The sequence below is a fragment of the Dasypus novemcinctus genome, chromosome 17 (assembly GCF_030445035.2).
Source record: "Dasypus novemcinctus isolate mDasNov1 chromosome 17, mDasNov1.1.hap2, whole genome shotgun sequence".
NCBI lineage: Eukaryota > Metazoa > Chordata > Mammalia > Cingulata > Dasypodidae > Dasypus > Dasypus novemcinctus.
The window spans coordinates 1,355,213-1,383,105 of record NC_080689.1 but is presented as its reverse complement, the minus strand read 5'-3'; the positions used below and the strand labels follow the sequence as shown (position 1 = coordinate 1,383,105).

General features: G+C 55.7%; 2 protein-coding genes across 2 annotated transcripts in view; one reads left to right on the top strand and one right to left on the bottom strand.

Moving 5' to 3' along the window:
• The window catches only part of ANAPC1 (anaphase promoting complex subunit 1), a 116,324-nt gene extending 111,165 nt beyond the window's left edge, over window positions 1–5,159 (bottom strand). The window contains exon 1 of the mRNA XM_071208698.1: window positions 5,071–5,159. The gene's annotated coding sequence lies outside the window, so the exon portion shown is untranslated. The remainder of the gene's footprint in view (window positions 1–5,070) is intronic.
• Window positions 5,160–9,738: 4,579 nt separating this feature from the next.
• Window positions 9,739–27,893, top strand: part of MERTK (MER proto-oncogene, tyrosine kinase) — a 90,078-nt gene continuing 71,923 nt past the window's right edge. The window contains exons 1-2 of the mRNA XM_058278072.2: window positions 9,739–9,868; window positions 23,025–23,418. Of these exons, the coding sequence (XP_058134055.1) occupies window positions 9,808–9,868; window positions 23,025–23,418 (455 nt within the window). The 5' untranslated portion in view covers window positions 9,739–9,807. The remainder of the gene's footprint in view (window positions 9,869–23,024; window positions 23,419–27,893) is intronic.

Below are 27,893 nucleotides of genomic sequence, written 5' to 3'. Positions count from 1 at the left end.
CTCCCTTAGGTACTGTACTCTTTGTACGGAGGACAGTGTGTGCAGCCTACACTTAAGGGGTGGGGTCACCATACTTATTTAAAGTTGCAAAAGCAATTCAATGGAGGGAGGATAATCTTTTTCAATGATTGATTTGGAGGAATTGAACGTCCATATTCAGAGAAAGAATCTTGATCCATACTTCACACCATATACAAACTAATTCAAAACATATAAGAGCTAAATCTATAAAATTCTTGGAAGAAAATATGGGAGTAAATCTCCATGACCTTGATTTAGCAATGATTTCTTAGATATGGCACCTAAAGCACAAGCAACCGAAAAATAAATCAATCTATTGGAATTAGCATTGCTGAATTGTATATTTGAAAATGGATTAAGTGGGAAATTGTAGGTTATGTATAAGTTACCAGGAAGAAAAAAAACATAGAACTGTACAACACAAAAAGTGAACACTTATGTAAATATGGGCTATAGTTAATAGTATAATGATAATATTGTTACATCAATAGTTGAAAAGAAAAAAGGAGCAGTTAAGCTAAACAGACCACTCAGTACTTCTCAGATAACCTCTTGGCTGGCACACTGAAAGGCTGGGGACAGGCAAGGCAGTGGGATTTGGGCTCATGTCCTGCCATCAGGATCTATCTTCTAACCTCCAGTGGTTACACAGCCACCTTCTGCTGCATCTGATTCTTTCTCAGGCTCCACATGATAACTAAGGAGCTCCAGGAACATATCAACCCAATACCAGTTCAATGGGAGAGAGCGCTTCCCCCAGAACAGAAAAAAGTAGCCCGAGACCTGAGCCTTCTTAGCCCGGTTGGCCCACTTAACGTGCCCATCTGCGAACCAGTCGGGCTGGGGTGCAATGCTATGACCGATTTATTCTAAGACATAATCTCTACCCCCAAATCCAGAGATAGAATACCTCATAGACTGAGAATAGGGTTGAGGTGAATCCACAAAAGGAAATTTAAGAACTACTACCATGAGAGGTAGAGTAGATGATGGACAGAAAAAAAAAAAAATACACATCTACCACAAGCAGAGAGCAAGCTATCCCAGCCAAGAAGATTCTGTTTCTAAAGAAACTGGGAGGTGAGCTATGAAGCAAAGCATCATCCTGAAATTTCTAGCTGTGTTTCAGTAACCTTGGCCACAGATCCGATTGATAAAGCACATTTTTTATTTCATGAAACAACTGAAAGCTGAGGGCCAGCCACCTAGACATGAGTCTAGGGTAAAACTGATATGCCTTACAATCAAATACACCCCACAGTGCTCAAGAATGATTCAGGGAAAGCTGTGGCTCAAGCAACTGGGTTCCTGTCTACCTTACAGGAAGTCCAGGGTTCGATGCCCAGGGCTTCCTGGTGAAGGCAAGATGGCTCGTGTGCTGGCCTGTGCAGAGTACTGCCCCACACAGGAGTGCTGCCTGCACAGGAGAGCTGACCTATGCAGAGAGCTAGCGCGGTAAGATGACACAACAAAAAGAGACAGAGGAGAGAGAATAAGAGATGCAGCAGATCAGGGAGCTGAGGTGGTGCAAGAGAATGTTCGCCTCTCTCCCACTCTGGAGGGTCCCAGGATCAGTTCCCAGAGCTGCTTAATGAGAATACAAGCAGACACAGAAGAACACACAGCAAATGGACACAGAGAGCAGATAAAGGGGAGGCAGAGTGGGGAGAAATAAAATAAATATTTTAAAAAGAAATTCAGGGGGAGCAGGTGTAGCTCAGTGGTTGAGTGCCTGCTTCCCATGTACAAGGTCCTGGGTTCAATCCCTGATACCTCCTAAAAAAAAAGTGAGATGCTGGGAATTATATAATTAGTGGCTAAAGGAATGCTGAAATAAAAGTGCTAAACACTAATCTGGTCAATTAAATTTTTTTAATTTTCAGAAATGCATTTGACAAAATACAGTATTCTTTTTTAATAAAAAAAAACACCCCAGAAGATAGGAGTGGAAGGAAGCTTTTGCAGCATGGTAAAGTGCATATATGTAAACCCACAGGGAGGCAGATGTGTCTCAAGCAATCCGGCTCCTGTCTACCATACAGGAGGTCCAGGGTTTGATACCCAGGGCCTCCTGGTGAATGCAAACTGGCCCATGCGGAGAGCTGGCCCACGTGGAGTGCTGCCCCACACAGGAGCACTGGCCCACGCGGAGAGCTGGTGCAGCAAGATGACACAACAAAAAGAGACACAGAGGAGAGATAATAAGAGAAACAGCAGACCCGGGAGCTGAGGTGGCACAAGAGAATGATCACTTCTCTCCTACTCCAGAAGGTCCCAAGATCAGTACCTGGAGCCACCTAATGAGAATACAAGCAGACACAGAAGAACATACAGCGAACAGACACAGAAAACAGACAGTGGTGCAGGGGAGAGATAAATAAATATTAAAAAAAAAAAAACAAAAACACAGCTAGCACTGTACTCAGTTGTTAAAAACTGAAAGGTTTCCTGCTAAGGAAAAGAAAGAAAGAAAAAAGGAATGATTTAGGACTCTGGGCACTGTTTGTTCAGATTTTTTTTTTTTTTTAAGTAGTTTTTGGCAGTTTCATTAATGACATGTCTGGTCATGGATTTCCTTAAGTTTATCCTGTTGGAGCTTCTCACCAAATTTGGGAAGTTATCAGTTCAATTTTTGTTTGTGTTCTTTTTCTTAGTCCAATTTTTTAAAAATTATTTTAAATTGTGGTAAAAATACACATAACGAAGTCATTTAAACCATTTTAAGTGAATGATTATTTGATATTAAGCACATCAATCCCCCATGAGGGCCCAATGATAAATCCTTGGGGAATGTCCAGGGCTTGTCCTGGCTCCAGAGGAAATGTTTGTTCTGGAGGGCAGGATCTTGGGAGGGTCCTCCAGCGGCCGCCTTGGGGTCACTGAGGTCCACGTGGACCTGCCGGGCTCCAGATCTGTCCACTGACTCCGCCTCTTAGTAGCCCGCCTCACCTCTGCTAACCTTGGACTTCGTTTGCTCTTCTCGCTCTAGTTTCTTTGGGTGTGCGGGCAGGTTAGGCAGCTAGAGCTTTGTGCTTGGGAGCACTGCCGTTGCTGCTCCGCGATTTTGTGGGTCCTGTGCTCCTAGTGTTCATCTCTGGATTCCTCATTCCCTATGATTTCTTCTTTGACCCAGTGGGTGTTTGATAGTGTGCTAACTTCCACACATTTGTAAAATTTCTGGTTTTCTTTGTTGATTTCTGGCTTTATTCCATTGTGGTTCGAAAAGACACTTTTATGACTTAAATATTTCTATATTAAGATTTGATTTGTGTCATGGTCATGGTTACAAAATCAATATATACAATTATAACCTCGTAGGATGGAGGACAGATTCTTATGCAGCTCTGCAGAAAATGTTATGGTCATGAAAAAAAAGAGAACTGGGTTATATACTGTTTAACTGGCTGCTAAAGCAAATACCACACAACAGGCTGGCATAAATGATGGAATTTATCGGCTCGTGGTTTCAAGGTGAGGAGACGGTCACCACTGAGAGAGCATCGAGGCAGTGATCGTCCTGGACGGTGGCGCTCTGGGCCGCCAGCCAACCTTGGTCCTTGGCTCTTCCCACGAGGCGGTCCCCGTGGCCTCTCCCTCGCTGACCTCCAGCCTTCGACTGCTCCCTCTGTAGCCTTCCCCATAAGGCGTCCCGTCAGGGGGCCCTCCCTCATGTCTTGAAATAACGCATTTGAATCTTCCTGTGACCTCCCTAATTTCTTCAGGGAGAAAAGAGAGGAAGTCACGTTCCCAGGTCTCACGATTTCCCAGGACTGCTGCGGGTGAGCGGAAGCAGTCATTCCTGACCTGATTCGGTTGATATTCAGTCCAAGCAAACCTCATCTCAAAGGGTCTACTTTTTGTTCTCCATGGTATACAAAACCAGGCACAAATATTTCATGAAATCTGTGCAGATTGTCCCCTTATCGGGGAAGCAGGAAGATCTCACGTCTCCTCTAGCTATCCCTAGACGGCACACCGAGAAGCTCTTACGACCTATCTTGCAAAATTGAGAGACATGGGAGAGATACGGAGTTGTAGACAGCCTGTTGTCAAAAAAATTACTGTACCTTTTGTGAGGGGGAAAGGCTTTTTAAAAGTATTTTCCTTCTTGCATTTTCACTCTGTTCCAACCCAGCTCCTGGAGGGCACTGGTCCGGGCGGCCCCAAGACCAAAGAGCGCACCAGCACCGAGTCAGACGTGGGCTTTGTGGCTTTACTGGGACCTAGAGACAGGAGAGGGTGTCCCCAGCGGCGGCCAAAGAATGAAAGCAGCCTCCGCGAAGAGGCGGGAAAAGACGGGCACTGCAGGGGTCGCGGTACAAAGGCACTCCACAGGGTGCGAAGGAAAGTTTCAGTGAGAGCTGCAGAGACACACAAACGGGGTGTCTGGCGACAGGGTCAGGAAGGGGTGCGCAGCCCCGAGGGGATTAGTGTGCAGGACCACCTGCACGTTTCCTTTCACCTAGTGAGTGTCCAGTGGTGCAGGTGGCTGCGTGCTTCAGGCTGGGGTCCACTGGGGCGGGGGGAGCCCCGGGCTCCCACACACATACAAAAAGAGCTGCAAGCTTAGTTTTTACAACTTGGACCATTGGGCAGAAGGAAATAAAGACCTCAAAAGCTCACCATTCCAGCAGCTCCAGCACCCACAAAAGGTTTTTGACAGAAATCCCAGTGGCAAATAAAGACAAAAAAAAAAAAACCCCACAGGGAAAGCTGAAAATTAACAGAGTGCCCAAGACAGGTTTTCTGGTGCCTGCCACCTGGCAGATCACCAGGAGGCAGCCATTCCTGGGAGGCCGCAAGAGGCAGAGCTCTACTGCTCTATTCAGCAAATGGAATCTCTTCAGTGCACCACCTCCATTCCCGCAGTAAACTCCCAGAACTAGAAACATTATTTCCAGAGGGTTTTAGCAAGAACAACTGGGTCTTTTACATGAACCATCTCAAGTCTCCTTAAACTACAAAGGCAAGACACTTTTGTTACTAGTGTTTCATTCAGGAAGTTAACGAGTTTTAAGTATCACTCCAGTTTCCCAATAAACTACAAACCTCTGGTATGTTCCTCAGCACGCTGAAGTCTCCCATGGCCACCATCTCAGTCCCCCTGTTTTTAAGTGCTGGGCACGTCTGCTTCTGGTACAGGTTTGTGTTGATGAGGCTTCTGAGAACCAGCTCAGTGCCGCAGGGAGCTCTCACTTCCAGATGCCGTTAACTCAGTGGAGGAGTGTTTTAGCAACACCAGCTCAGGTTTCCAAAAGCTGCAAGGACTAGACACAGCTCCTTTCCTTGTCGCTGACCCTGCCCAGGGCAGGCTCCCGCATGCTTCAGTACTTGTACTTCCGTATGCCACAGAGTCTCCTAAATACACAATCTGAAATCCACCCGTCTCCCCTGCAAACCACGTGAGCTGGCTACCGGTGTTTCCAGTTTGTAGTTCAGCACATGGACTAAGGTGTCTTACAGGCTCCGTCATCATGCCCCAACAGTTCAAAACCTGGACCCCTGGCCTTGCAGCATGTGCTCAGCACAGGGCAGACTGGCTTACCAGAATCCTCAGTTTCATAACAAGTGACAAGTGCCAGATAAATGAACTTCCACCGTAATTTTCAGCATGGTGAAAACACCATTCCATTTTTCTTACAAATCATAATACTTGTATAATTGCACTTTCTATACTTTTTCTAGGACATCAAGTGGATTCTCTTACATGCACAATATCAACTTCCCAACAAACTACAAAAGCTTGACAATTGTCCTTTGATACACTGTTCAACACACTGAGGGGTATCTTTAAATTGGACTGTTCATTCCTGAAACATGCTAGAGGTAGATCATTTTACTTCCAGTAACTTTTTCAGCCTATCGAGTGGATTCTCTTGCAAGAGAGCCCAAGAAACCATAAAGGGAAATACCTCTTTCCACTGCTTGTTCACCACGCTGAATGGGTCTTCCACTTGCACCATCTTGTTCTGGCAACAACTACAAAAGCTGTTGTGCTCGGAGGCCGGGAAGTAGCTTTGGTGTCCTGCACAGACCTCCCTGTGCTGGCCCCTGGTCTGGGGCACGACGCACACTGATTAACAGTGTTCCTCCATGGGTTTTGGGGAGATTCGCCCCAGTGTGTCAGCACCGTTTGGATGATTTGCACTGGCTATGCCTCCAGATACACCTCCAGGACCAGCAAAACCTAAAAGTCCCCAGCTGAGCCCCCCTTTTGGGCTCCCTAGTTCTAGGGTGTTCTACGTAGGTGTCCGTGTTTCCTAATTCAAGAGAGAACCCTGCCCGGCACATACAGAAGGGTGGACGAAGGCCCCTGCCCCTGGGGTCTGGCGCATCCGCTTACTCACGGGGGTTGCTAGGCTGGACCTTCTTCCTGTACTGGCCTGTAGATTTTGCACCTGGTGAGTCTTCCTCATCAGTGGAACTCTGTTTAGCTGCCACTGGATGATTCTACAAGTGCAGCTGTGCACGTGTGTTCAGTTCAGTGTTCCTGATGGATCGTATTGCCTGCAGTATAGATGCACCTGCACTCCCGCCGTGTTGTCTGCACACTGGAGGCTCTCCCGTGCATCATCTACATTACCCAAGAGCCTACAAAATGCCTGTGCTCCTCTTACAGTTGGCAATGCGCTGCTCTCAGGCACCATCCCAATTCTCCAGCAAGCATGGGAGCAAGTCTTGCGCTGCAGCTGGAGACGACTCTCGTGCTGTCTGGCCTGCTCCTGCGGGGCCTAGAATCCCAGGCTCCCAGTGCGTCTTTATCGTGATGACGGTCCTTCAGCACGTCCCTGGCAGGCACACTGCTCAGGCCGTCACATCCCTTCTTTTTCTCTGGGAACAAAGTTGGAGCTCCTAGAGATGGGAGGACGCAGAGTGGGCACTGGAGTTGGCTTCCAGTTTGGGGTTGCCCTGCTGAAGTTGCACAAATAGTACTTGTTGGCATGGAAATAATCGCCTATTGGGTTTGATTTTTTTCATGTTTGGTAGGACATTAAATTGCAACGGCATTTGGATGAAGGGTGCCTTGGCTTTCCCAAGTGCCGAGACAACTGCGGCACGTGGGTGACTTCGACAGCAGGGACAGCTGGCTCGCGCTCCACCAGGGTTGGTGGCGTTCTGGCCGCAGTTCTTGGTGTTTGTCAGCTTTCCCATCACGTGGCGACGGCCCCTCCTTTCTCTTCCACTTCTGCTGACTTCTGCCTTCTCACAGTGGGTTTTTTTCTGTCTGAATTTCTTCTGCTTCTGAAGGACACCGGGGACCTGGTGAAGCCACCCTCGCAGAGGCGGGCCCTGAGCACAGCACCTCTTCTAAGGCCCCGTTCACAAGCGAGCAGAACCAGGGTGGGACCTGAACATGCCATTTGTGAGAACACAGGTCAGTCCCCAGCAAATGGCAAGTACAAACTGATAGAACTGATACTCCACATTTTAGCCAAGTTGGGGTATTGGTCGAGTTTAAAAAATAGAGCCGCCAGCTCTGCCACGCAGCATCCTGGGGGGGCCTGCTTCCCCCCGGGGCGCGTGGCTGAGGGAAGCTTTGCCCCCTGAGACCACCAGGCTCCCAGCCCACAGAAGCCCCAGCTGCACTGGGTTGCCATGGAGAAGCCGCCTGGTCCAGCTGTGCGCATGAGAAGCCTTTGGATCAAGGGTTGGCAAACTTTTCTCTGTGCCAGGCTTTGTGGGCCTGTGATGTCTGACACAGCCATTCAACGCTCCGGTGTGCGGAGAGCAGCCCCCGAGCGCCCACCCACGGAGGCTGCGCTCCAGGACCAGCCACAGGGCGGCGGCTGCGGGCAGGCCCTGCAGACCACTCTCCGCCGTGCTGGGCCCCAGCCAGCGGCCCCCGGCGCTCTCCGCTGCGCCCAGGCGAGGCTGACCCAGAACGCACGACCGCGACGCCGCTGCGCAGTCACGCCCGGCGCACCACCCGGGGCCCGGGAGAAAGAGCTGAGCAGAGGCTGGAGGAGGAGAACTCGCCAGGCTTGGGGAACACGGACCTTCCAGGCGGAGGGGCGAGCTCCCCCGGCCCAGCCGTGCCGCGGGTGAGGAGCCGCCTCCGCCTGCTCCGTGCTCCCGTCTTGGGGGGCTCCGAGGGTGCCGCCACCCAGGAGCCCCGGGCACGGCTGTCGCTCGGGGCTGGGCAGCAGGGCCCCCGCGGGCTGCTGCCTCGACTTGGGGCCAGCACTGGGCCCTGGGGTCTAACGACCCGACCTGCCCTAGGGCTCGCCCGGGAGGGCGCCCCCGGCGTGGACGGGCCGCGCAAGGCGCAGGGGTCCCACCAGCGGCTCCGGGAGGGAGGGCGGCGCGGCCCGCGGGGCCGAGGGGTCTGCGAGGAAGCGCGAGGTCGCCCCCCGCCCCTGGGCGGCTCGCTCCGGGGCTGCCCGCCCCTCCGGCCCGAGGCCTCCCCGCGGGGGCGCGGCAGGGCGCTGCCCCAGGGGTCCACTGCCAGGCTGGCGGCGCGCCGCGACCCCCACGACGCCGGGCCCAGCCGCGAGCGCCTTCCGCTCCCCGTCAGGGCCCCCACGCCCCCTCTCCCCGCCCCGCGCCCTCCTCCGGCCCACTCCCCCCGGATGCGCCCCTCCGCTTCAGCCCTCCCTTCTTGCCCAGTGTGTCCCTCCGCCCCGCCCCTGCCCCGCCTCCTGCGCGGTCCGACCCCTGCCCGCCCACCTCTACCTCCTGCCAGCCCCCTGCGCCCCGCCCCTGCCCCGCCCCCTACGCGCCCACCTCTACCTCCTACCAGCCCCCCGCGCCCCGCCCCTGCCCCGCCCCCTGCGCGCCCCGCCCCCTGCCCGCCCACCTCTATCTCCTGCTAGCCCCCCGCGCCCCGCCCCGCCCCAGCTCTCCGCCCCGCCCCAGCTCTCCGCCCCCTGCCCGCCCATCTCTACCTCCTGCTAGCCCCCCCGCGCCCCGCCCCTCCCCAGCTCCCGCCCCCTGCCCGCCCACCTCTGCCTCCTGCCAGCCCCCCGCGCCCCGCCCCTCCCCAGCTGCCCGCCCCCTGCCCGCCCACCTCTGCCTCCTGCCAGCCCCCCGCGCCCCGCCCCTCCCCAGCTCCCGCCCCCTGCCCGCCCACCTCTACCTCCTGCCAGCCCCCCGCGCCCCGCCCCTCCCCAGCTCCCCGCCCCCTGCCCGCCCACCTCTATCTCCTGCCAGCCCCCGCCCCGCCCCTGCCCGCCCACCTCTACCTCCTGCCAGCCCCCCGCGCCCCGCCCCTCCCCAGCCCCCACCCCCTGCCCGCCCACCTCTACCTCCTGCCAGCCCCCCGCCCCCTGCCCGCCCATCTCTACCTCCTGCCAGCGCCCCGCCCCTCCCCAGCGCCCCCCCCCGCCCCCTGCCCGCCCACCTCTATCTCCTGCCAGCGCCCCGCCCCTCCCCAGCCCCCACCCCCTGCCCGCCCACCTCTACCTCCTGCCAGCCCCCCGCCCCCTGCCCGCCCATCTCTACCTCCTGCCAGCGCCCCGCCCCTCCCCAGCGCCCCCCCCGCCCACCTCTATCTCCTGCCAGCGCCCCGCCCCTCCCCAGCCCCCACCCCCTGCCCGCCCACCTCTACCTCCTGCCAGCCCCCCGCCCCCTGCCCGCCCATCTCTACCTCCTGCCAGCGCCCCGCCCCTCCCCAGCCCCCCGCCCCCTGCCCGCCCACCTCTGCCTCCTGCCAGCCCCCCCGCGCCCCGCCCCTGGGTGGACCTGAGCCCGGCCCCGCCCCCCCCAGGCCCCCGGTCCGAGGCTCGCGGCTCTGGCGCCCCAGCGACGCGGCGGGCTGGGGACGTCTGTCTGTCCGTCCGGCCCGGCATGGGGCGCGCCGCGCTGCCGCGGCTGCTGTGGCTCCTCCTGCCCGCGCTCTGCGGAGGCGGTGAGTGCGGCGGCCCGGGTCTCGCGCGGGTCCTGCGGGGACGGCGGCCGCGTCTCCGAGGGCACCCCTGGGGCGCGGGCGGGGGGCAAGGAGGCCGCCCGGGAGCCCCGACGCCGCCTCCCGAGGGTCGCTCCACGGGGGTCGTGCGCGGGGCCGGCGCCTCCGCACGCGCGGGGGGCGGGAAAGGGGCGCGCCCGGTCGCCCGCAGTGTGGCCCGAGCCCTGGGTGCGCGGGCGGCGGCGGGCTCGTCCTGGTGGCCCCCGGACTCCCGGACCCCCGACCCCGGACCCCGACCCTCGACCCCCGGGCCCGCGGAACCCGGACCTCGACCCCGGACCCCGACCCCCGCGGGTCTGGAGGGAAAGCGGCCCCGGAGGAGAGCGCGCTGCCCGTCCGCGCGGCCGTCTGTCCAGTGAGCGGAGCCGGGCGCCCAGGAGCGGGCTCAGGCCCCCAGTCAGTGCCCTAAGAACCCCGGGGGCGCGACTCGGGGAAGCGGCTTACTAAGAAAGTCTCCTCTAGACTTCCCTTCGAAAGCTCGGTGCATCCGCTTTTTGCACAACAATTACACGAGCAATTTATAATTTGGGGCAACACAGCAATTTGAAACAAAGATCTTGATCCAAAACCAAGCAAAGAACCAAAGCGATTCTGTCCTCCTCCTCGCTCTCCATACCCTCGGAATTCCTCAGCGTTTGCCAGACCCGCGGGTCCTGATCCGCCTCAGAGCTGCTGTTTAGCCACAGGCCGGGGCTGGCAGTCAGCCTCGGTGGTCGTGAATGTGCTCAAAGTTACTGGAAAATAAAGGGAACGTTAGTGTTGGTGTAAAATGCAGTGTAAAGAAATAGAGCATTTTTCTTTTTCTAAAGTTTTTAAAAGCTTCAATAAAACACTTGTGGCTGACAATCAACTTATTCAGTTAATCATAAAAGATCCGTTAAAATCCACCCAGTAGTAAAAATGAAGTTTCTGGAAATTTTCTTCTTTTTGCTTTTAATCTTGAAATTTACCAGTGAGAAGACTGACAGTTTTATATGTTGCCTTGTGAAAAGCTTTAAAAATGGAATTTTCTGTTAGAATTGGAACAGAAGTAATACTGTAAGGAATTAAAGTGGAAATTGGGCACTTGTCTAAATTGTTTTTTACTGTGGAAACATACATAACATAAAATATACGATTTAACCATTTTAAGTGTACAATTCAGTGGTGTTAATTAATTTTATAATGTGCTACTGTCACCACCTTCCATTACTAAAACATTTTTATCACCTAAAACAGAACCTCTTTACCCCTTAAGCAGTAACTCCCCATTCCGCCACTTTCCTGCTCCTGGCAACCTCTAATCTACTTTGTTTCTACGAATTTGCTTATTCTAGGTTTTTCATGTATGTGAAATCACAGTAGTTGTCCTTTTGTGCCTGGCTTACTTCACTTAGTGTACGGTCACCCACGTAACAGCATTAGCAGAGCCTCCTTCCTTTTCACGGCTGGACTTTTTTTTTTTTAAGATTTATTTATTTATTTATCTACTCCCCCCCCCCCCTTGTCTGTTCTCTGTGTCTATTTGCTGTGTCTTCTTTTGTCTGCTTCTGTTGTTATCAGCGGCACCGGAATCTGTGTTTCTTTTTGTTGTGTCATCTTGTTGTGTCAGCCCTCCATGCGTGTGGCATCATTCCTGGGCAGGCTGCACTTTTTTTCGCTATGGGCGGCTCTCCTTATGGGAGCACTCCTTGCGTGTGGGGCTCCCCTACGTGGGGGACACCCCTGCATGGCACAGCACTCCTTGTGCACATCAGCACTGCACGTGGGCCAGCTCCACATGGGTCAAGGAGGCCCGGGGTTTGAACCGCGGACCTCCCATGTGGTAGACGGACGCCCTAACCACTGGGCCAAGTCCACCGCCTGAACGGTTTTCTGTTGTGTATACAAACCACGTTTTGTGTCCATGCGTCCTCTGATGGACACTCAGGTTGCGTCCATCTTTTGGCCCTCGTTGAATAATGCCTCTGTGAGCATCCGTGTGCAGGTACCTGTGCCAGTCAGTTCTTCAGCAATATACCTAAAGGTCAAATTGCTATGGAATGTGGTAATTCTGTGTTTAATTTCTTGAGCAGCTGCCAAGCTGTTTTCCACAGTGGCTGCTCGGTTTTACATTCCCACCAGCAATGCATGAGAGTTGCAGTTTCTCCACATCCTCACCAAACACTTATTTCAGTTTTTTCTTTTTTTAAGTCACAGCCATCCTTGTGGATGTGAAGTTGTGTCTCACTGTGGTGTGGATTTGCGTTTCCCTTATGGCTGATGACTTTAAGAACTTTTGTGTGCTTATTGGCCATTTGTATATCATCTTTGAAGCAATGTTTATTCAAGTCCTTCGCCCACGTTTAACTTGTGTTAATTGTTTTTCTGTTGTTGAGCCATAGGGTTTCTTTATATATTCTGGATATTAAGCCCATATCAGATTTATGATTTCCAAATGTTTTCTCCCACTGTGTAGGTTGTCTTTTCACTTTCTTGATAATGTCCTTTGATGCACAAAAGTTTTGTTTTGATGAAGTCCATTTTATCTTTTTTTTCTTGCGTTGCTCATGTTTTTGGTGTCATCTCTAAGAACCCTTTACCTAATGCAAGGTCCTGAAAATGTCCCCCGTTTTTGTCTAAGCGTTTTGTGGTTTTAGTGCTTGTGTTGAGGCCATCGATCCGTTCTGACCTAATGTGATACACGGTGCGAGGCAGGTGTCCCTCAGGTGTAGAGTTTCATGTTGTGTGTCGTGGTCTGAGTCGTTCTCTGAGCAGACAGGAGAGGGGGAGGCGGGTGAGTGTGGACGCGCCATGCAGGGGCACGGGCCGGTAGCTAGAGTGTAAGCGCCCTTAGCCCAGGACTTGCAGCCCTGCAAACACGTGCCCACACCCTCTCACACTCAGCAGGGGCCTGCTGCACGGGCGTCTCCAGGCTTTCAGATACTTCCTTTCTGCTCCTTCTCTGAGGGGGAGCCTGCGATCAGCCGAGGCCGAGGATGGCAGGAGGGGAGGGGCAGGGCGCAGGCGCGAGGGCGACCCTTCCCCACGGGGCGTTCTCTCCCAAGCCGAGGCTGTGACCTGTGCTGCGACAGACCTCGGACGTTTGCCCCAGGTCCCTTCAGTTGCTCTACTGCTTACGTGCTCGGCTGCAAACGGTCTCCAGTGCTGTTTGGACGTGAGCAGGGCGTCACTTAAACATAAATAATGTGTGAAAGTCATTCTGGTTTTTTAAAAAGGCTGGGTGGAGCACAATTATTTTTCAAATTAACCATGAGTGCCCTTTTAAATCTTACTTTTAGAAATAGTTTCACAGCAATCCTTGGGGAAGGCTCAGGGAGTCCCGCCGAGAGGTGGGGTAAGGACTCTGGATCGTCGAGGCCGGTGACCTGGGCACGGCCGACAGGTGGAAGCCGAGCCCCCGTGGCCTAACGGGGTCCCTCCACCTGCGTGGCACACGCTTCCCGCGTGGTGGCCAGAGGGGGTCTCCGTCTGGTTGCGCGCCGCTCCGTGGCACCCCAGTCCTGCTGCCTGCAGGGCGTGCAGGCCTCCCTCCGCGTCACCCCGGCGCCCCCCGCCGGCTGCTCCAGCCCCCCTGGAGCAGCCCTTCTTTCCAGCTCTGACCTCCAGATCGCTGCCGCTCCCGCCGTGTGGGTTTCAGCCGAGACCCCCTCCAGGGCCCCCCTTGCCCTGCCCTCACCCACGGGTACGCTCCTCCCTGCAGGTGCCCGCCACGTCCCTCGACCCGCCGATCCCGGCCCCCTCAGCGGGTTGCAGGAGCCCCTCCCTGGTGCTGGGGTGCAGAAAGCAGCCCTTGTTTCACCAGGAGGCCACGCGACTGCCTTGCTGGAGAAGCAAGGAAATAGAAAGCAGAGATTCTTGGACCTGTTAACCCCAAACGTCTCTTATATTCTCCTCTTTTTTTTTTTAGAAGACTTATTTATTTCTTCCCCTCTCCCCCCCACCCCAGTTGTCTGCTCTCTGTGTCCATTCATTGTGTGTTCTTCTGTGTCCGCTTGCATTACCCGGTGGCATTGGGAATCTGTGTCTCTTTTTCGTTGCGTCATCTCTCTGTGTGTGCAGCACCATTCCTGGGCAGGCTGCACTTTTTTCGTACGGGGCAGCTCTCCTTACGGGGTGCACTCCTTGCACATGGGGCTCCCCTACACAGGGACACCCCTGCGTGGCACGGCTCTCCTTGCGCGCATCAGCACCGCGCGTGGGCCAGCTCCACACGGGTCAAGGAGGCCCGGGGTTTGAACCCTGGACCCTCCATATGGTAGACGGCCGTCTATCAGTTGAGCCACATCCGCTTCCCTGTACTCTCCTCTTGACTGTTGCCGCCTGGAGAGGGGCCCACACCAGGTTTCACGATGCCCTCGGCGCCCCGCCGGGTTCCCAGCCCAGGCCCACCCCCAGGGGCGTCCCTCCACCGTTGAGAGAATCGTACCCGGGAGGACGGGTCCATTTCAGAATCTCAGTGCGTGGAATTCTGCGGCAGCAGGTTTCACACCCGCGTGTTTCTCCTCACGCTCAGCCGTGAGCGGAGCCTTCTGGCTCTTCCTCGCTCAGTCCTTGCAGACGTGCTGCCCGGCGCCGCCTCAGGGCCAGGTCTCAGGGTGGCGCCTCGCAGCCTGCGCTTCCTGGCAGACCCCACCGTGGAGTCGGCTTTTCTTGGGGCGCTCCAGTTTCCTCAGTGCTCGCGACAAGTAAGCACCTCAGAACGTGCCGCCGCGTGGTCTTGCCTTTGCTGGCCACACAAAGGAAGCCTTGTTGATTCTGAGCACGGGCTGTCCTGCTGTCCCGACAGTCATTTTCCTGTCCCCGCACCACACACCGAGCCCTTGAGGGGGGAGGACAGCCCAGCTCCGGGCGCACCCTGGTGCCCACTGGCCCTGGGTGACCACTGGCCGCCGCCAGGCAGGAAGCAAAACCAGCCTCGTAAGCTTTTTCACGGTTCTGGCAAGTGATTGCAAGATCTCTTGATGGAAGTAGTGTTATTTGGAAGTTTTGGAGAAAAGAAAAAAGGAAGCTCTCTAGATTTAGCCTTAGTTAAAATCAGCCACGTTGGGAACCAAAGGTTTTGTTTTTTGTTTGTTTTTTGTTTGTTTTTTGTTTTGAGGGGCCAGGGGCTGAACCCGGGACCTCTTGTGTGTGAAGCTGGCGCCACGTCGGCTCCCCTGAGTTGGTTTTCTCGTTTGTTTCGCTTGTTGTTTGCCTCCTTTTTTCGGGAACCAGACCTCCCATGTGGAGGTGGGTGCTCAACTGCTCGAGCCACATGTGCTCCCCGCGCCCCAGTTTTGGTGCTGACTTGTGGGGACACTAGGGCAGAAGGTGACCCCTGCCCCGGGCTGTCTGGGGCAGTAGAATAGTCTGGAACGGCACAGGTACATTTCTGAGAAGCCCGATGACCTCTTTCTGAGGACAGCTGCTGGGAGCTTGCGTCCTGTGTTTCTGGGGGCGGGGTGGGTGCAGGCGGGGTTTCCAGGGCGTGGGGAGCAGGGCGTGTCCCCCCGGGGGCACAGCACAGTCTCCAGGGCCTGCGGGTTCAAGTCTGTCTATTCAGCAGCAGGATATAACTTTACATTTGGAAAAAATTTTAATTTAATATGAATTGTAGGTTGTGAAGCCGTGAACGTTTTGGCTGAGAGGGAACATAGAAAATCACCTGTGGATGGCAGGGGCTCTCAGCAGGGGCCTGCGTGGACCACCTCGCCCCTTCAGAAGTCCCGGCCCAGAGTCTTCCCACGAGGCTCGTGGGAGCGTCGCCCTCCCTGTGCGCCCATCCCTTGTTTTTGTTTTGTTTTGTTTTGTTTTGTTTATTTTATTTCTTTCCCCTTCTGCTCTCAATGTCCATATTTGCTGTGTGTTCTGTGTCCGCTTGCATTTTGCATTCTTGTCTGCTGCACCGGGAATCTGTGTCTCTTTGTTGTGTCATCTTGCTGCATCATCTCTCCATGTGTGTGGCGCCATTCCTCGGCAGGCTGCACTTTCTTTCGCACTGGGCGGCTCTCCTTACAGGGTGCACTCCTTGCGCGTGGGGCTCCCCGACGCGGGGGACACCCCTGCATGGCACAGCACTCCTTGCGCGCATCAGCACTGCGCGTGGGCCAGCTGCACACGGGTCAAGGAGGCCCGGGGTTTGAACCCTGGACTTCCTGTGTGGTAGGTGGACGCACTATCAGTTAAGCCACGTCCGTTTCCCCCATCCCTTGTTGAGCAACACTGGTCCAGGGCGCCCGATGCTTGGGGAGGGATTGGGGAGCCCCCCCTGCCCCCGGGGCCTTTGCCGGCTTGGGTGGGGCTGGGCCTTGGGCCTGGAGAGGAGCGTCTCCGGGGGCACTCCGCCTTGCTAGGCTGCCCCTTTCCGCTTCCTGGACACAGAAGACAGGCCTTGGGGGGCTGCTCTGTCCCCCAGGCCTGGGCATGCTCAAGTTGCTGGCGTCTTCAGCTGCAAGCCTGGAAGTCAGGGGTGAAGACGAAGCCAGCAAGTTCACCTGCCGTTGTCCCGCAGAGCCCAAGGCCAACCTCCTCCACCTTGCCGCGTGGGCGGTGCAGGGAGACGCAGGGGGTGCAGGGGGACGCAGGGGGTGCAGGGAGACGCAGGGGGACGCAGGGGGTGCAGGGAGATGCAGGGGGTGCGCCCCTCCTTTCTAGGGGACGCCCTCACCGCATGGGCGGTCCAGGGAGGTGCAGGGTGTGCACCCCTCCTTTCCCAGGGACGCCTTTGAGCCGTCAATTAGGAAAGACTCCAAGGGACTACTTTTGCTGAGGGTTTGGTCTCCCAGAGATAGTCGTGCTTTAAAAGGAAACCGTGTCTTTCTTTAAAAGAATGACTGTGTAGCCATTGGGATTCAGGCCTTGGTGGGGGAGGGGGTATCTTTGGGGGTGGCGTGAGGGAGGGGCTCTTATGAAACCATGTTCTGCCCCGGGGAGAAAACAACCCCGGACTCCCAGGAGGAAAAGCTGCTTTTCCAGCCGTCCGGTGACATTTGTCCTCCCACCAAAGGGGCGCGGAGAACCTGGGGTTAGCTGAGCGTCACGCAGGGGTTGAAGTGGTCCAACTCGGCATAGTCGCCTCCGGTGTTTGGCTTTTGGGGGCCGTGGCTGCCGGGGGCAGGCGTGGGCTCCCGGATCTGCGGGCTGCGGGGGTGGGGCGGGCTGCGCAGGTCAAGTTCCGGAAGCAAAATCCTTTCTTTTTTTTTGTCTTTATGGTCCCCATATACCCCCCACCCCCTTCCCCCCACTCCTCCCCCATAACAACAGCCTCCTCCGTCATCATGAGACTTTCATTGCACTTGGTGACTACATCTCTGAGCACCGCTGCACCTCATGGTCAATGGTCCACACCACAGCCCACACCCTCCCACAGTCCATTCTGTGGCCGCAGACCCTGTCCCTCCCCCAAGGAGGGTCCCCCCAGGGGCTGCCAGGCTTAAGACGGCCTTGAACGCCTTAGCGGGCGCATCCAGCCCGCGCGGCCCCGGCTTCAGGATTTTGAGGCCGCACGTGGAGAGCTTGCTGCGCTCTGTCCCTTTTGTGGCCGAGGGTAGAGGCTGTGGGCTGGCATCTGTGGCTGGCCCGTCCTCGCCAGCCCAGGGCTGCACATAAAGGGTTTATTTTAAGTGTTTTAAGGATGGGATAGAGTTACATCATAATTATAAAAAAAAACTTACAGAATTAACAGATTTGGTTTTTTTATACTTTTAAATGCAGCGTCTACACATTGTAGAAAATTAAAGGAAAATTAAAAACGAATCCAGGCTCTAAAGAAGAGGTCATTTACCTAATTTTAAAACCGTGAGCAAAGACCTTTGAAGTATACACATGCGTTCAAACTACACTGATAAGATAAAATGCGGGAAGTGCCGTGTTTCCAAGGAACCGAGCATTTCAGCTGTAATTACTTTCTGCTATAATACTTGTTTCTGTTTTGTCTTTCAAGAAGTTTCACTTTCTTAAGGAAAAAAAAGTGCGAATAAACCGGGCCCAGTGATCAGGCCTCCCGCCCGGCCCCTGGCCAGCCCTCGGCCCGCAGCATGGACAGGCTCCCCGCTCCGTCCCCACCGTGCAGAGCACACACCGGCGCCCCTCCACGGGCAGTGCCGCTGCTGCAGTGCAGCCTGGCACACGGCCCGCGCTCACGCCGCCCAGGGCCGCCCGCGCTGTGCCGACCGTCGCCCTGAGCTGTGAGCAGCAGCCACGGGGCTTCCTGAGGCTACGGGGTGCAGCACTGCGCCTCAGGATCTCAGCTCTCCTGGGCTTCTCCACCCCTCCAGCTCCCTCTGATTAAACAGGCGTTTCCAGGAATGTGGGAATCGTCCACCTGGCTCCACCCTGCTGAGAAGGGGCATGGTGGCTAGGGCAGTTAGATGCTTGCTTTTTTAACTTTCATTGAAGTGTATCACTCATACATGAACATATATAAACAATAACTGTGTAGTACGAGTTGTGAACAACCATGCATAGCGTCACGCAGGATTCCCATCCATCAGCCCACCTTGGGCCCTTTGCATCATTTTGAAACATTTCTTACAAATTATGGAAGAATATCATTAAAATATTACTTCTAAGTATAGTGCATATCTTTTTTTTTTCAATAAGCCATATCTTACATTTGGTGTGTTTTCCCACCAACCCACCGTATTATTATTTAAAAAAAATTTTTTTTTTTTTGAGGTACTAGGGCCTGGGATTGAACCCAGTATGTGGGAAGTCGGCGCTCAACCACGAAGCCACATCAGCTCCCCTGAGTTGTTTTTTCCGTTTGTTTGCTTGTTGCTTGTTTTTGTTTTTAGGAGACACTGGGAACCGAACCCGGGACTGCCCAGGTGGGGAAGCAGGCGCTCAACTGCTTGAGCCACATCTGCTCCCTTTAATATAGTTTTATTAGAGAAGTTGTGAACTCACAAAGCAATCCTGCACATGTATAGAATTTCCATACAGTACCCCCTTCACCAACACACCACACTATGGAGGAACCTTTGTTACAGGTTATGGGATAATGTCGGCAGACCGGGTGCATAGCATACGTTTGGCTCCCCTCTTCCAGACCGCCCCATTGTCAGCACAGCACATCTTTGGCTTAGATGCTGACTGCTAACCACAGTCCATGGGTCACTCCAGCTGTGCTTTCCCCATGCTTCTCCACATTCCCACCACCCTGCAGTAGTGATGTCCAGCGGTTCTAGCTCACAAAGGGCACTCTTGCATCTGTACCATCAACCACAGTTCTCATCGCCTCTGGGTTCACTGTTGTTCAGTCCCTACATTAGTCTCTAGTTTTCTTTCAGTTGAGTTTTGCCTTTCTAGACTGCCCTTTTCAGCCACATTCCATTTGCACACCAGCTGCTGCTACACTGTGTTTCCCTCAGCTCTACACCTGTTAAGTGGGTGCTGTTTTAAGCGGGGAAGGGTGCTGTCGGGCTCAGTCTTCCTGTCCCTGTGCATTTCTCTCCAGTCCCGGAGGCCCCGTGCCTCGGCTGGCCCGGTGTCCTGGTGTTTTAGCCTTCGGGCACGCCACACTTCTCGGTGGGGGCCTGCCTACGAGCCACACACCCCGGTGTGGACGAGGGAGCCTGTCTGGGGGGCTCTCGGGCGTTCAGGTCCGTTTCACCCCCCATGGGGGGCAGGAGCGAGCAGGGGTGTTCCTTGAGGCGGTGAGTGTCTAAGATGCCCCGTGCATCGGCGTCCCCAGGGCTTGTCCCTGGCTCCTGTCCCCTTGTCTCTGCAGTTACTTAACTCCAGGGTTTGCTCTGACAGTTGATTAATTCCTTAGCCGGCTGGGGTGGAATTGTGTTCTCTAGTTTTCTGTGCTGGGGACCCAGGGCCTAATTGGCAGGACAGTGTGTCCAAAACATTCTCTCTGAAGTTTCTCTTTTGGGCTAATGCCATAAAGCATTGAATTAAGCTCGTGGCGTCGGTCCACCTGCAGAAGAGCGCTGTGCTCTGAAGACCCTCTTGGTGCACGTGAGCCCACTTCCTCAGAGGCGGCCCTCTCCAGTCGGGGGTTCACTCCCAGACTTCCTGTGTTTCATGATGCAGCCTGGCAGGCTGTTTTCTCCTCCACTCGCGGCTCTGGCTCTTTCCCATCTGTGAGCAAGTGCAGAAGCCCAGGCCAAGTGCACCATCCAGTACAGAAGCCCAGGCCAAGTGCACCATCCAGTACAGAAGCCCAGGCCAAGTGCACAATCCAGTACAGAAGCCCAGGCCAAGTGCACAGTCCACTACAGAAGCCCAGGCCAAATGCACAGTCCAGTACAGAAGCCCAGGCCAAGTGCACAATCCAGTACAGAAGCCCAGGCCAAGTGCACAATCCAGTACAGAAACCCAGGCCAAGTGCACAGCCCAGTACAGAAGCCCAGGCCAAGGGCACAATCCAGGACAGAAGCCCAGGCCAAGTGCACAAACCAGTACAGAAGCCCAGGCCAAGTGCACAAACCAGGACAGAAGCCCAGGCCAAGTGCACAAACCAGTGCAGAAGCCCAGGCCAAGTGCACAAACCAGTACAGAAGCCCAGGCCAAGTGCACAAACCAGTACAGAAGCCCAGGCCAAGTGCACAAACCAGTACAGAAACCCAGGCCAAGTGCACAGTCCAGTGCAGAAGCCCAGGCCAAGTGTACAGTCCAGTACTGAAGCCCAGGCCAAGTGTACAGTCCAGTACTGAAGCCCAGGCCAAGTGCACAATCCAGTACAGAAGCCCAGGCCAAGTGCACAAACCAGTACAGAAACCCAGGCCAAGTGCACAGTCCAGTGCAGAAGCCCAGGCCAAGTGTACAGTCCAGTACTGAAGCCCAGGCCAAGTGCACAATCCAGTACAGAAGCCCAGGCCAAGTGCACAATCCAGTACAGAAGCCCAGGCCAAGTGCACAATCCAGTACAGAAACCCAGGCCAAGTGCACAATCCAGTACAGAAGCCCAGGCCAAGTGCACAATCCAGTACAGAAGCCCAGGCCAAGTGCACAATCCAGTACAGAAGCCCAGGCCACCGGCTCAGCTGCTCATCCCTGCGCCAGGGGCTGCACCCTGCCCTGTTCCAACCCTAAAAAGCCATGCGTGGCCAACACCACTACGGCTCTGGCAGGAACTCAAGTGCCGCTGGGGCCACGGAGAGACACTCATACACACACACACAGAACTGGACCGGCTTTCCTTCCTCAACCGCCGCGGACCCTGGACGCTGAGGCGGGAGGGTCCCACCTGCTCTTGGAGTGCACTGGTGGCCACAGGGCCGGATTCGGGAATGTCCCCCTTGGGTGTCCAGGAGTCCCCCAGCAGCATCGTTCCACAAAGACGCCCGCCCCATGCTGGCACCAAGGGAAGAGGGGCCGGGGCCTCGGCGGGGTTTGGTCACCTGGCGCAGAAGAGGCTGAGGGGACTGGGAAGGAGAAGCAGGCTGGGAAGGAGAAGCGGCCTGGGTAGGAGAAGCGGGCTGGGAAGGAGAAGCAGGCAGGGAAGGAGAAGCGGGCTGGGTAGGAGAAGCAGGCAGAGAAGGAGAAGCGGGCTGGGAAGGAGAAGCAGGCTGGGAAGGAGAAGTGGGCAGGGTAGGAGAAGCGGGCAGGGAAGGAGAAGCGGGCTGGGAAGGAGAAGCGGGCTGGGAAGGAGCAGCCGCTTAGTCTCTGCAGGAGACTGGAGACGTGGATCTCAAGCAGCGCCCCGTTTGGGGTTTCTCCCAGCTCTTCTACTGGTTGAAACAAAGGAAGTTAATCATTAGGTGACATTTCTCAGAAGTCTGGAAAAACTAGTTTTTGCTTTCTTAATCTTAAACTATGCATGGTACCTGGGTGGGGCAGTCTTGGGGTGGTAAGGATAGGGAGGTGGTACAGATGTGAGGAAAGAGAACTACAGGTGCGAATAAAGATGTGAGAGAGAGAATGCAGTTTCACGTTTTTGATGGAGCTAAACGTGGTTAATGTTAAATCTGCAGCTCTTTGTGCTCAGGAGCAGGTCATGTCCACATTCTTTAACGTTGTGAGGTACTGTCCAGGACCTTACCAGGAAGCTGTCCTGGGCTTCTCTAGTACTCCAGTGCCTTCCCCAGCGGCCACCGGGCCTCAGGGTCACCGGGCCTCAGCGGCCACCAGGCCTCGGTCACCAGCTCTTAGGGAGCTCCAGGTCACTCTGAGGCTGGTAGCATGAGTGGACCTTGTTTCCTGCCCCATACCCAGGAGCGGGTCATGCTGAGGTACAGAATCGAGAGCTCCTCTCTTGGTGACCAGTAGCAGCCTTTTCAAGCCAGTGGCCAAATTCATGGCCGTCTCAGGCTAAGCAGACGGCGGGAAAGTGGCCGCGGGGCCCGTGCTGCAGCCTGCCTCTTGTGCTGCTGAGTCGAGCCTGAAGGATGTGGGACGAGTCACCATGAACAATGGAAAGATGTTTTAAGAATTATATTTCCTTTAAAAAACAATGTATGGGGGCGGATGTGGCTCAAGCAAGTTGAGTGCCTGCTGGGAGGTCCCAAGTTCAGGTCCTGGTGTCTCCTTTAAAAAAAAAAGTAAAGCATATGAAAAAACCAACTCGGGAGCTGATGTGGCTCAGTGGCTGAGCGCCAGCTTCCACATATGAGGTCAATCCCCAGCCCCAGTACCTAAAAATAATTGTTGTGGCAACACACACAGAACGAAATTTCCCACTTTCGCCATTTTAATAATTTGGTGGTGGTAATCGCATGCCCCGTACACGCGCTCAGCACTAGACGTTACCAGAGCTCCACGGCCAAGCGGAGGCTGCCCGCTCAGAGTCCCCGCCGGGAGCTGCAGCCACGTTCCTTCTCTGAATTGGCTCGTTTTGTTTCTCAAAGGGAGAGCCCTGGTGTCAGGCCCGGTGGCTCGCCAGGCACGGCGTCGGCTCCTCTCTGTGCTCATCTCCTCTCCTGCCAGCTCCGTGCGCAGTGGAGCGCAGGGTCTGCTGAGCAGTCCGTCTTCACTTCCTGGGCAAGAGTTCTATTCCTTAAATTCTCTGTAGAAGGCGGCCCCTGAAGAGGGAGTGGCAGGTGACGCGCTCGGGGACACACGTGCTCGTGCTTCCTGCGGGCTCTAGAGGGGCTTCTCGTCCGTCCGGTGTTGCCGAGAGGTTGACGACCTGCTCCAAGACGCCTCTGCGTTGTGTGTGAGGCTCAAATCCTGATCCTCTCTTTTGCAGCTCTCACCGAGGCGAGGGAGGAAGCCGAGCCGCTCCTGCCATCGCTGGGACCGCGCCCGGGGCAGCTGCGGCCTGAGGGCACTGCCCCACCACCCCCTCCAACCAGCGGCCACCAGCCTGCAGGGACACCCACGAGCGCCACTGACAGTCCCCCCGGGAGCTCATCCCGGCTCAAGTTCCTGCCGCCTCTCGTGTTCAATCACTCTGTGGGGCACATAATACTTTCGGAACATAAATCCGTTAAATTTAGTTGCTCAATTAATATACCTATTATGTACCATGACACTGCAGTTATTTCCTGGTGGAAAGATGGAAAGGAATTGCATGGGGCACATAATGCAATTACTCACTTTTATCCAAGTGCTGAATATACTGCAGTAACCGCCCTTTTCAGGTAAGTTTTTTTCTCTCTCTTTTTTAAACTTTTTATTGTAGTGACATATATATATACCAAACAGCTCAAAAATTCCCTTTCAACTACTTTCATGTGTACAATGCAGTGGTATTAATTACATTCACAATGTTGTTCTACCTTCACCAATATCCATTACCCAAACTTTTCCATCATCTTTCTTTTTTTAATGTCATGCTGCTGCCGATTTAAAAGCAAAATCCTTGTCAGTAAAAGCCAGCCTTTTGTTTTTGTGTTAGAGCAACCCCCTGGAGATGATGAGCTGACAGTCTGTTGAGGCTCCCCCCCTCATCTGCTCATGAATGGATTGGGGGGGGTTCGCACAGCTTGACTGGAGCTGTCCCAGGAGCAGGGTGGTGCTTCTTCAGAGGTGTGGGGAGATACCAAAATCACCAGGTGGGCGTGGGGCTTTAAAGCTGCGCTGCCCCCGTCCCCGCCATTTGTTCTGTCCCTCTCCCCATACCCCCTCCCGTGCAAATCACGTTGTGCAGGGAGAAGGTCTAGGGATGGACGCTGGGTGGGAGAAGGAATGGATGCCGGGCAGGAGAGGGTCTAGAAACAGATGCCAGGTGGAGAAGGTCTAGGGATGGACACTGGTGGGAGAAGGGACAGACGCCGGACAGAGAAGGTCTTGGGCAGGAGAAGGTCCAGGGATGGCCGCCGGGTGGGAGAAGGGATGGACGCCGGGCGGGAGAGGGAAATGCAAGCGCCATCCAGTTCACCTCTGGAGAGCCATGTTTGGGCGGGGTGCCCCAGGCGGTCAGTGGAGGACAGGGTGACCCACGCCCGGTGTCTTTGGAATACTCTGTTGCCTCAAAGATGGAGCCGTTGTACTTGAGAACAATCTTCTTCCTCACCATCTTTTTTTCCTTTATTCTTTATTCTTAGCTGGGAAGGTTTGTTCTCCATCTTTCTGTTGAAATTTCCTTGTGTTTACAGCTTTAGAATTGGGTTGGCACATGGTTATTAAAAGCTCAAAATGAGGTCAGAGTTGGGAGAGTGAGAACGTTTCTTGGTGTGGACACCTCTTCACCTGGTATTTTCTCTTTCCCAACCTGATGCTCCGTCCTGTGTGCTGGTGAGCCCGGGGGAGCCTCCTTTCCTGAAAACCACCTCTGTCACGCAGGCCTGGCCCTCCAGGTAGTTTCATGTGTCAGCTCTCCCACAAGAGGGGTCGTTTTTTTGCATTCTGTCCTGGGTGATCAACTTGGTCAATGGTGTCTCCTAAGCATGACGGCAAGAACACAACGTCCACGTTTTCACTGCTTCTTTGAGTTATGGCTGGCTTTCCTGGGGTGTCATTCTCAGCCAGTGGCTGAGAACACACCGGGGATTTGAGTGTGCTTTTTCCTGCATCGTCTATGTAATAAACAGATATTTAGTAGTTACAGAGGCCCAGCCTCTGGTGGTGGAAGTAAAATCCCCATTGAATAATAAATGAGTGAGGGAAGCAGACTTGGCCCAATGGATAGGGCATCCGTCTACCACATGGGAGGTCTGCGGTTCAAACCCCGGGCCTCCTTGACCCGTGTGGAGCTGGCCCATGTGCAGTGCTGATGCGTGCAAGGAGTGCCCTGCCTGGGGGAGCCCCACGCGCAAGGAGTGCTCCCCATAAGGAAAGCCGCCCAGCGCAAAAGAAAGTGCAGCCTGCCCAGGAATGGAGCCGCACACACGGAGAGCTGACACAACAAGATGACACAACAAAAAGAAACACAGATTCCCATGCCGCTGACAACAATGGAAGTGGACAAAAAGAACACACAGCAAATGGACACAGAGAACAGACAACTGGGGTGGCGGGGGGGGGGGCAGAGGGGAGAGAAATTAAATTAAATGAAAAACAAATAAATAAATGAGTGAGAAGTGGCTTAAAAGTGCCAAAGAAGCAGAAAGCCCACGTACGGTCTCACCAACTGCCCTTGGGAGGGTAGCGGGGCCTGCAGTCTCCGCGCTGGGAGCCGAGCGGGTGCCCCCACCTCGAGAGGCCGTGGGGTGACCACCGGACTGAAATTGGAGAGTTTTGAACTTCGAGGAAAAGGTGCTTGCTTTGGACTTGTGCCTTTAGAGGTTCGGAGGTGATCTGCGCGATACTTGGAGAACTGTAGAGCAGAATGTACTCTTTTGCAAGTGTTTAGTCTATATATTTTGTTAATTTCCTGGGCTGTTTGAAGCAGATGCCATGAAGTGGGTCAGCCTAAGCAATGGGAGTTGATCTGCTTATAGTTAGAGTCCAGGAAATGTCCAAATCGAGGCATCGCCTCAGCGATCCTTGCTTCCAGGGACCAGCTCCTCTGCCGCGTCCCAGAGCACGTGGCTGCGTCTGGCGGCCTCGCCCTTCTCTTCCGGGTTCCGATGCTGCCAGCCTGTTTCCATGGCACCTCTCCCCCTCTGCCCCCTCCCCCCTCCCTCTCTCCCCCTCCCCCTCTCCTCCTCTCCCCCTCCTCCTCTCTCCCTATCTTCCTCTCTCTCTCCCTCTCTCCCTCTCTCCCTCTCTCCCTCTCTCCCTCTCTCCCCCTCTCCCTCTCTCCCCTTCTCCCTCTCTCCCCTTCTCCCTCTCTCCCCTTCTCTCCCCCCTCCCTCTCTCTCCCTCCCCCTCTCCCCCTCTCCCCCCTCCTCCTCTCTCCCTATCTTCCTCTCTCTCTGCCTCTCTCCCCCTCCCCCTCTCTCCCTCTCTCCCCCCGCCCCATTTATAAAGGGCCTCAGCAGGATGACTAAGCCCCATCCCGAATGAGGAGGCTCACACGGTAACTAAACTAGCCCCTAAGATCATGGCTAAAACGGGTCCACACCCGCAGGAATGGACTACATTTAAGAAGACGCTTTTCTGGGGCCCGCACAGCCTCAAGCCACCGCGTACGTTTAACCCACCCTGAAGGAGAACCGTCGTTCCTCACCTCCAAACCAAGTCCTCCAGCAGATGAAGGGTGAGAGCCCTGCCAGCGAGGGTCACCCCACGGCGTGGACAGCGTGTGGACGGTGCCAAGCCCTCCGGCGTCAAGTCCTCACCGTCCCTAGGGTAGCATGTAGGGGCAGAATGCCTGGAGTTGGTTCAGCGACGCGCTCTGCAGTGGCTCAGTCGAGGTGACAAGTGTGTGTGTTGTTGCTTGGCAGGAGGGAAGGACGCTGGAGTTTTAAAATAAGGACACAAGCCCGTCGGAGCGAGGCGAGCCCCGGGGGCACCTCCGGAGGGCTGGGGCGGGCAGCGGGGGCGGGCAGCGGGGGCGGGTAGTCGGGGCGGGCAGCCGGGGCGGGCAGCAGGGGCGGGCAGCGGGGGCGGGCAGCCGGGGCCCTGCTTCCTGCCCGCACAGGCCCTCAGAAGTGCCCCCTGCCCCAGGGCCCTGTGGAGCGTTGACCGCCAGCGCTGGGCTTTCCACATAGGCCGTTTTATTCGGGATTCATTCACCGGCAGTTTCCTTGGAGTTGCTGTGAGCGTTGCCAGTTCGGCCCCGCTGATTCAGGGCAGTGGGCCCCCAAAGTTAACGGGAGAATGCAGGGCCGGGGCGCCTGCGTGCTCATGGGCTGGGGTCACACTGCACACGACGTCCCCTCAGGAGAGGGCAGGGCTTCGTGAACCTCGAGTCGAGGCGCGCGCCGCAGTTCTGTACCCGTGCGAGGCTGGGTCAGCGGCCGCCAGGAACTGCGGATGGCGGCACGTCGTGCGTGCTTGGCCGTGTCGGCGCCGTTTCACTTCCGTACCGGAAGAGCCCTTGCTTCCCCAGCCTGCACCCGACACCCACGTGCCTCGTCCTAAAAATGGGTGGGCCCCGCACCTGCTGCTGGGCCCCGCGCCCAGCCTGCCCCCTGGGAGGCTTGTGCCCCTGCACCCGCGCTCCGCTTCTGCCACCCTGCTGGGCTCTCCCAGGGGGGCCGGCGCTGCCCTCGTGCTCACTCCCCCAGAGGAAGGAGCGAGGTACCCTCGGAGGTCCTTGATGCCCACAGAGTGAGGTACCCTCGGAGGTCCTTGGCACTCACGAGTTACCCTAGGAGGTCCTTGGCGCTCACGAGTTACCCTAGGAGGTCCTTGGCGCTCACGAGTGAGTTACCCCAGGAGGTCCTTGACGCTCACGCGTGATGTACCCTAGGAGGTCCTTGGCGCTCCCTGGGGACGCCTTCAGACTCGGAGGGGCAGGCGCTCCCACGGCGTGCAGCCCCCGCTGCTTCCTGGGTGCGGCCAGTCCTTTGCCCCTGTGGGCTGAGGAGGCTGGAGCTGGGGGGGAGGGCGTGGGGCCCCTCCTGCTGAGCCTGTGAGGGCACGGGAGGGGGAGGATCAGTGACAAGGGCTGGCGGTGGAGGCGGCGCGCCCTCGGGCTTCAGGCTCGCCGCAGCCTTCCACGCGGGGCGGGGGCACCAGGCCTGGGCACGGGGTGCCGTCGCCGGCAGGGCCGCTTCTGTGGTCACAGAGCCTGCAGGGCGGGAGGCGTGCGAGAGACGGGGCGTCTGTGGTCACAGAGCCTGCA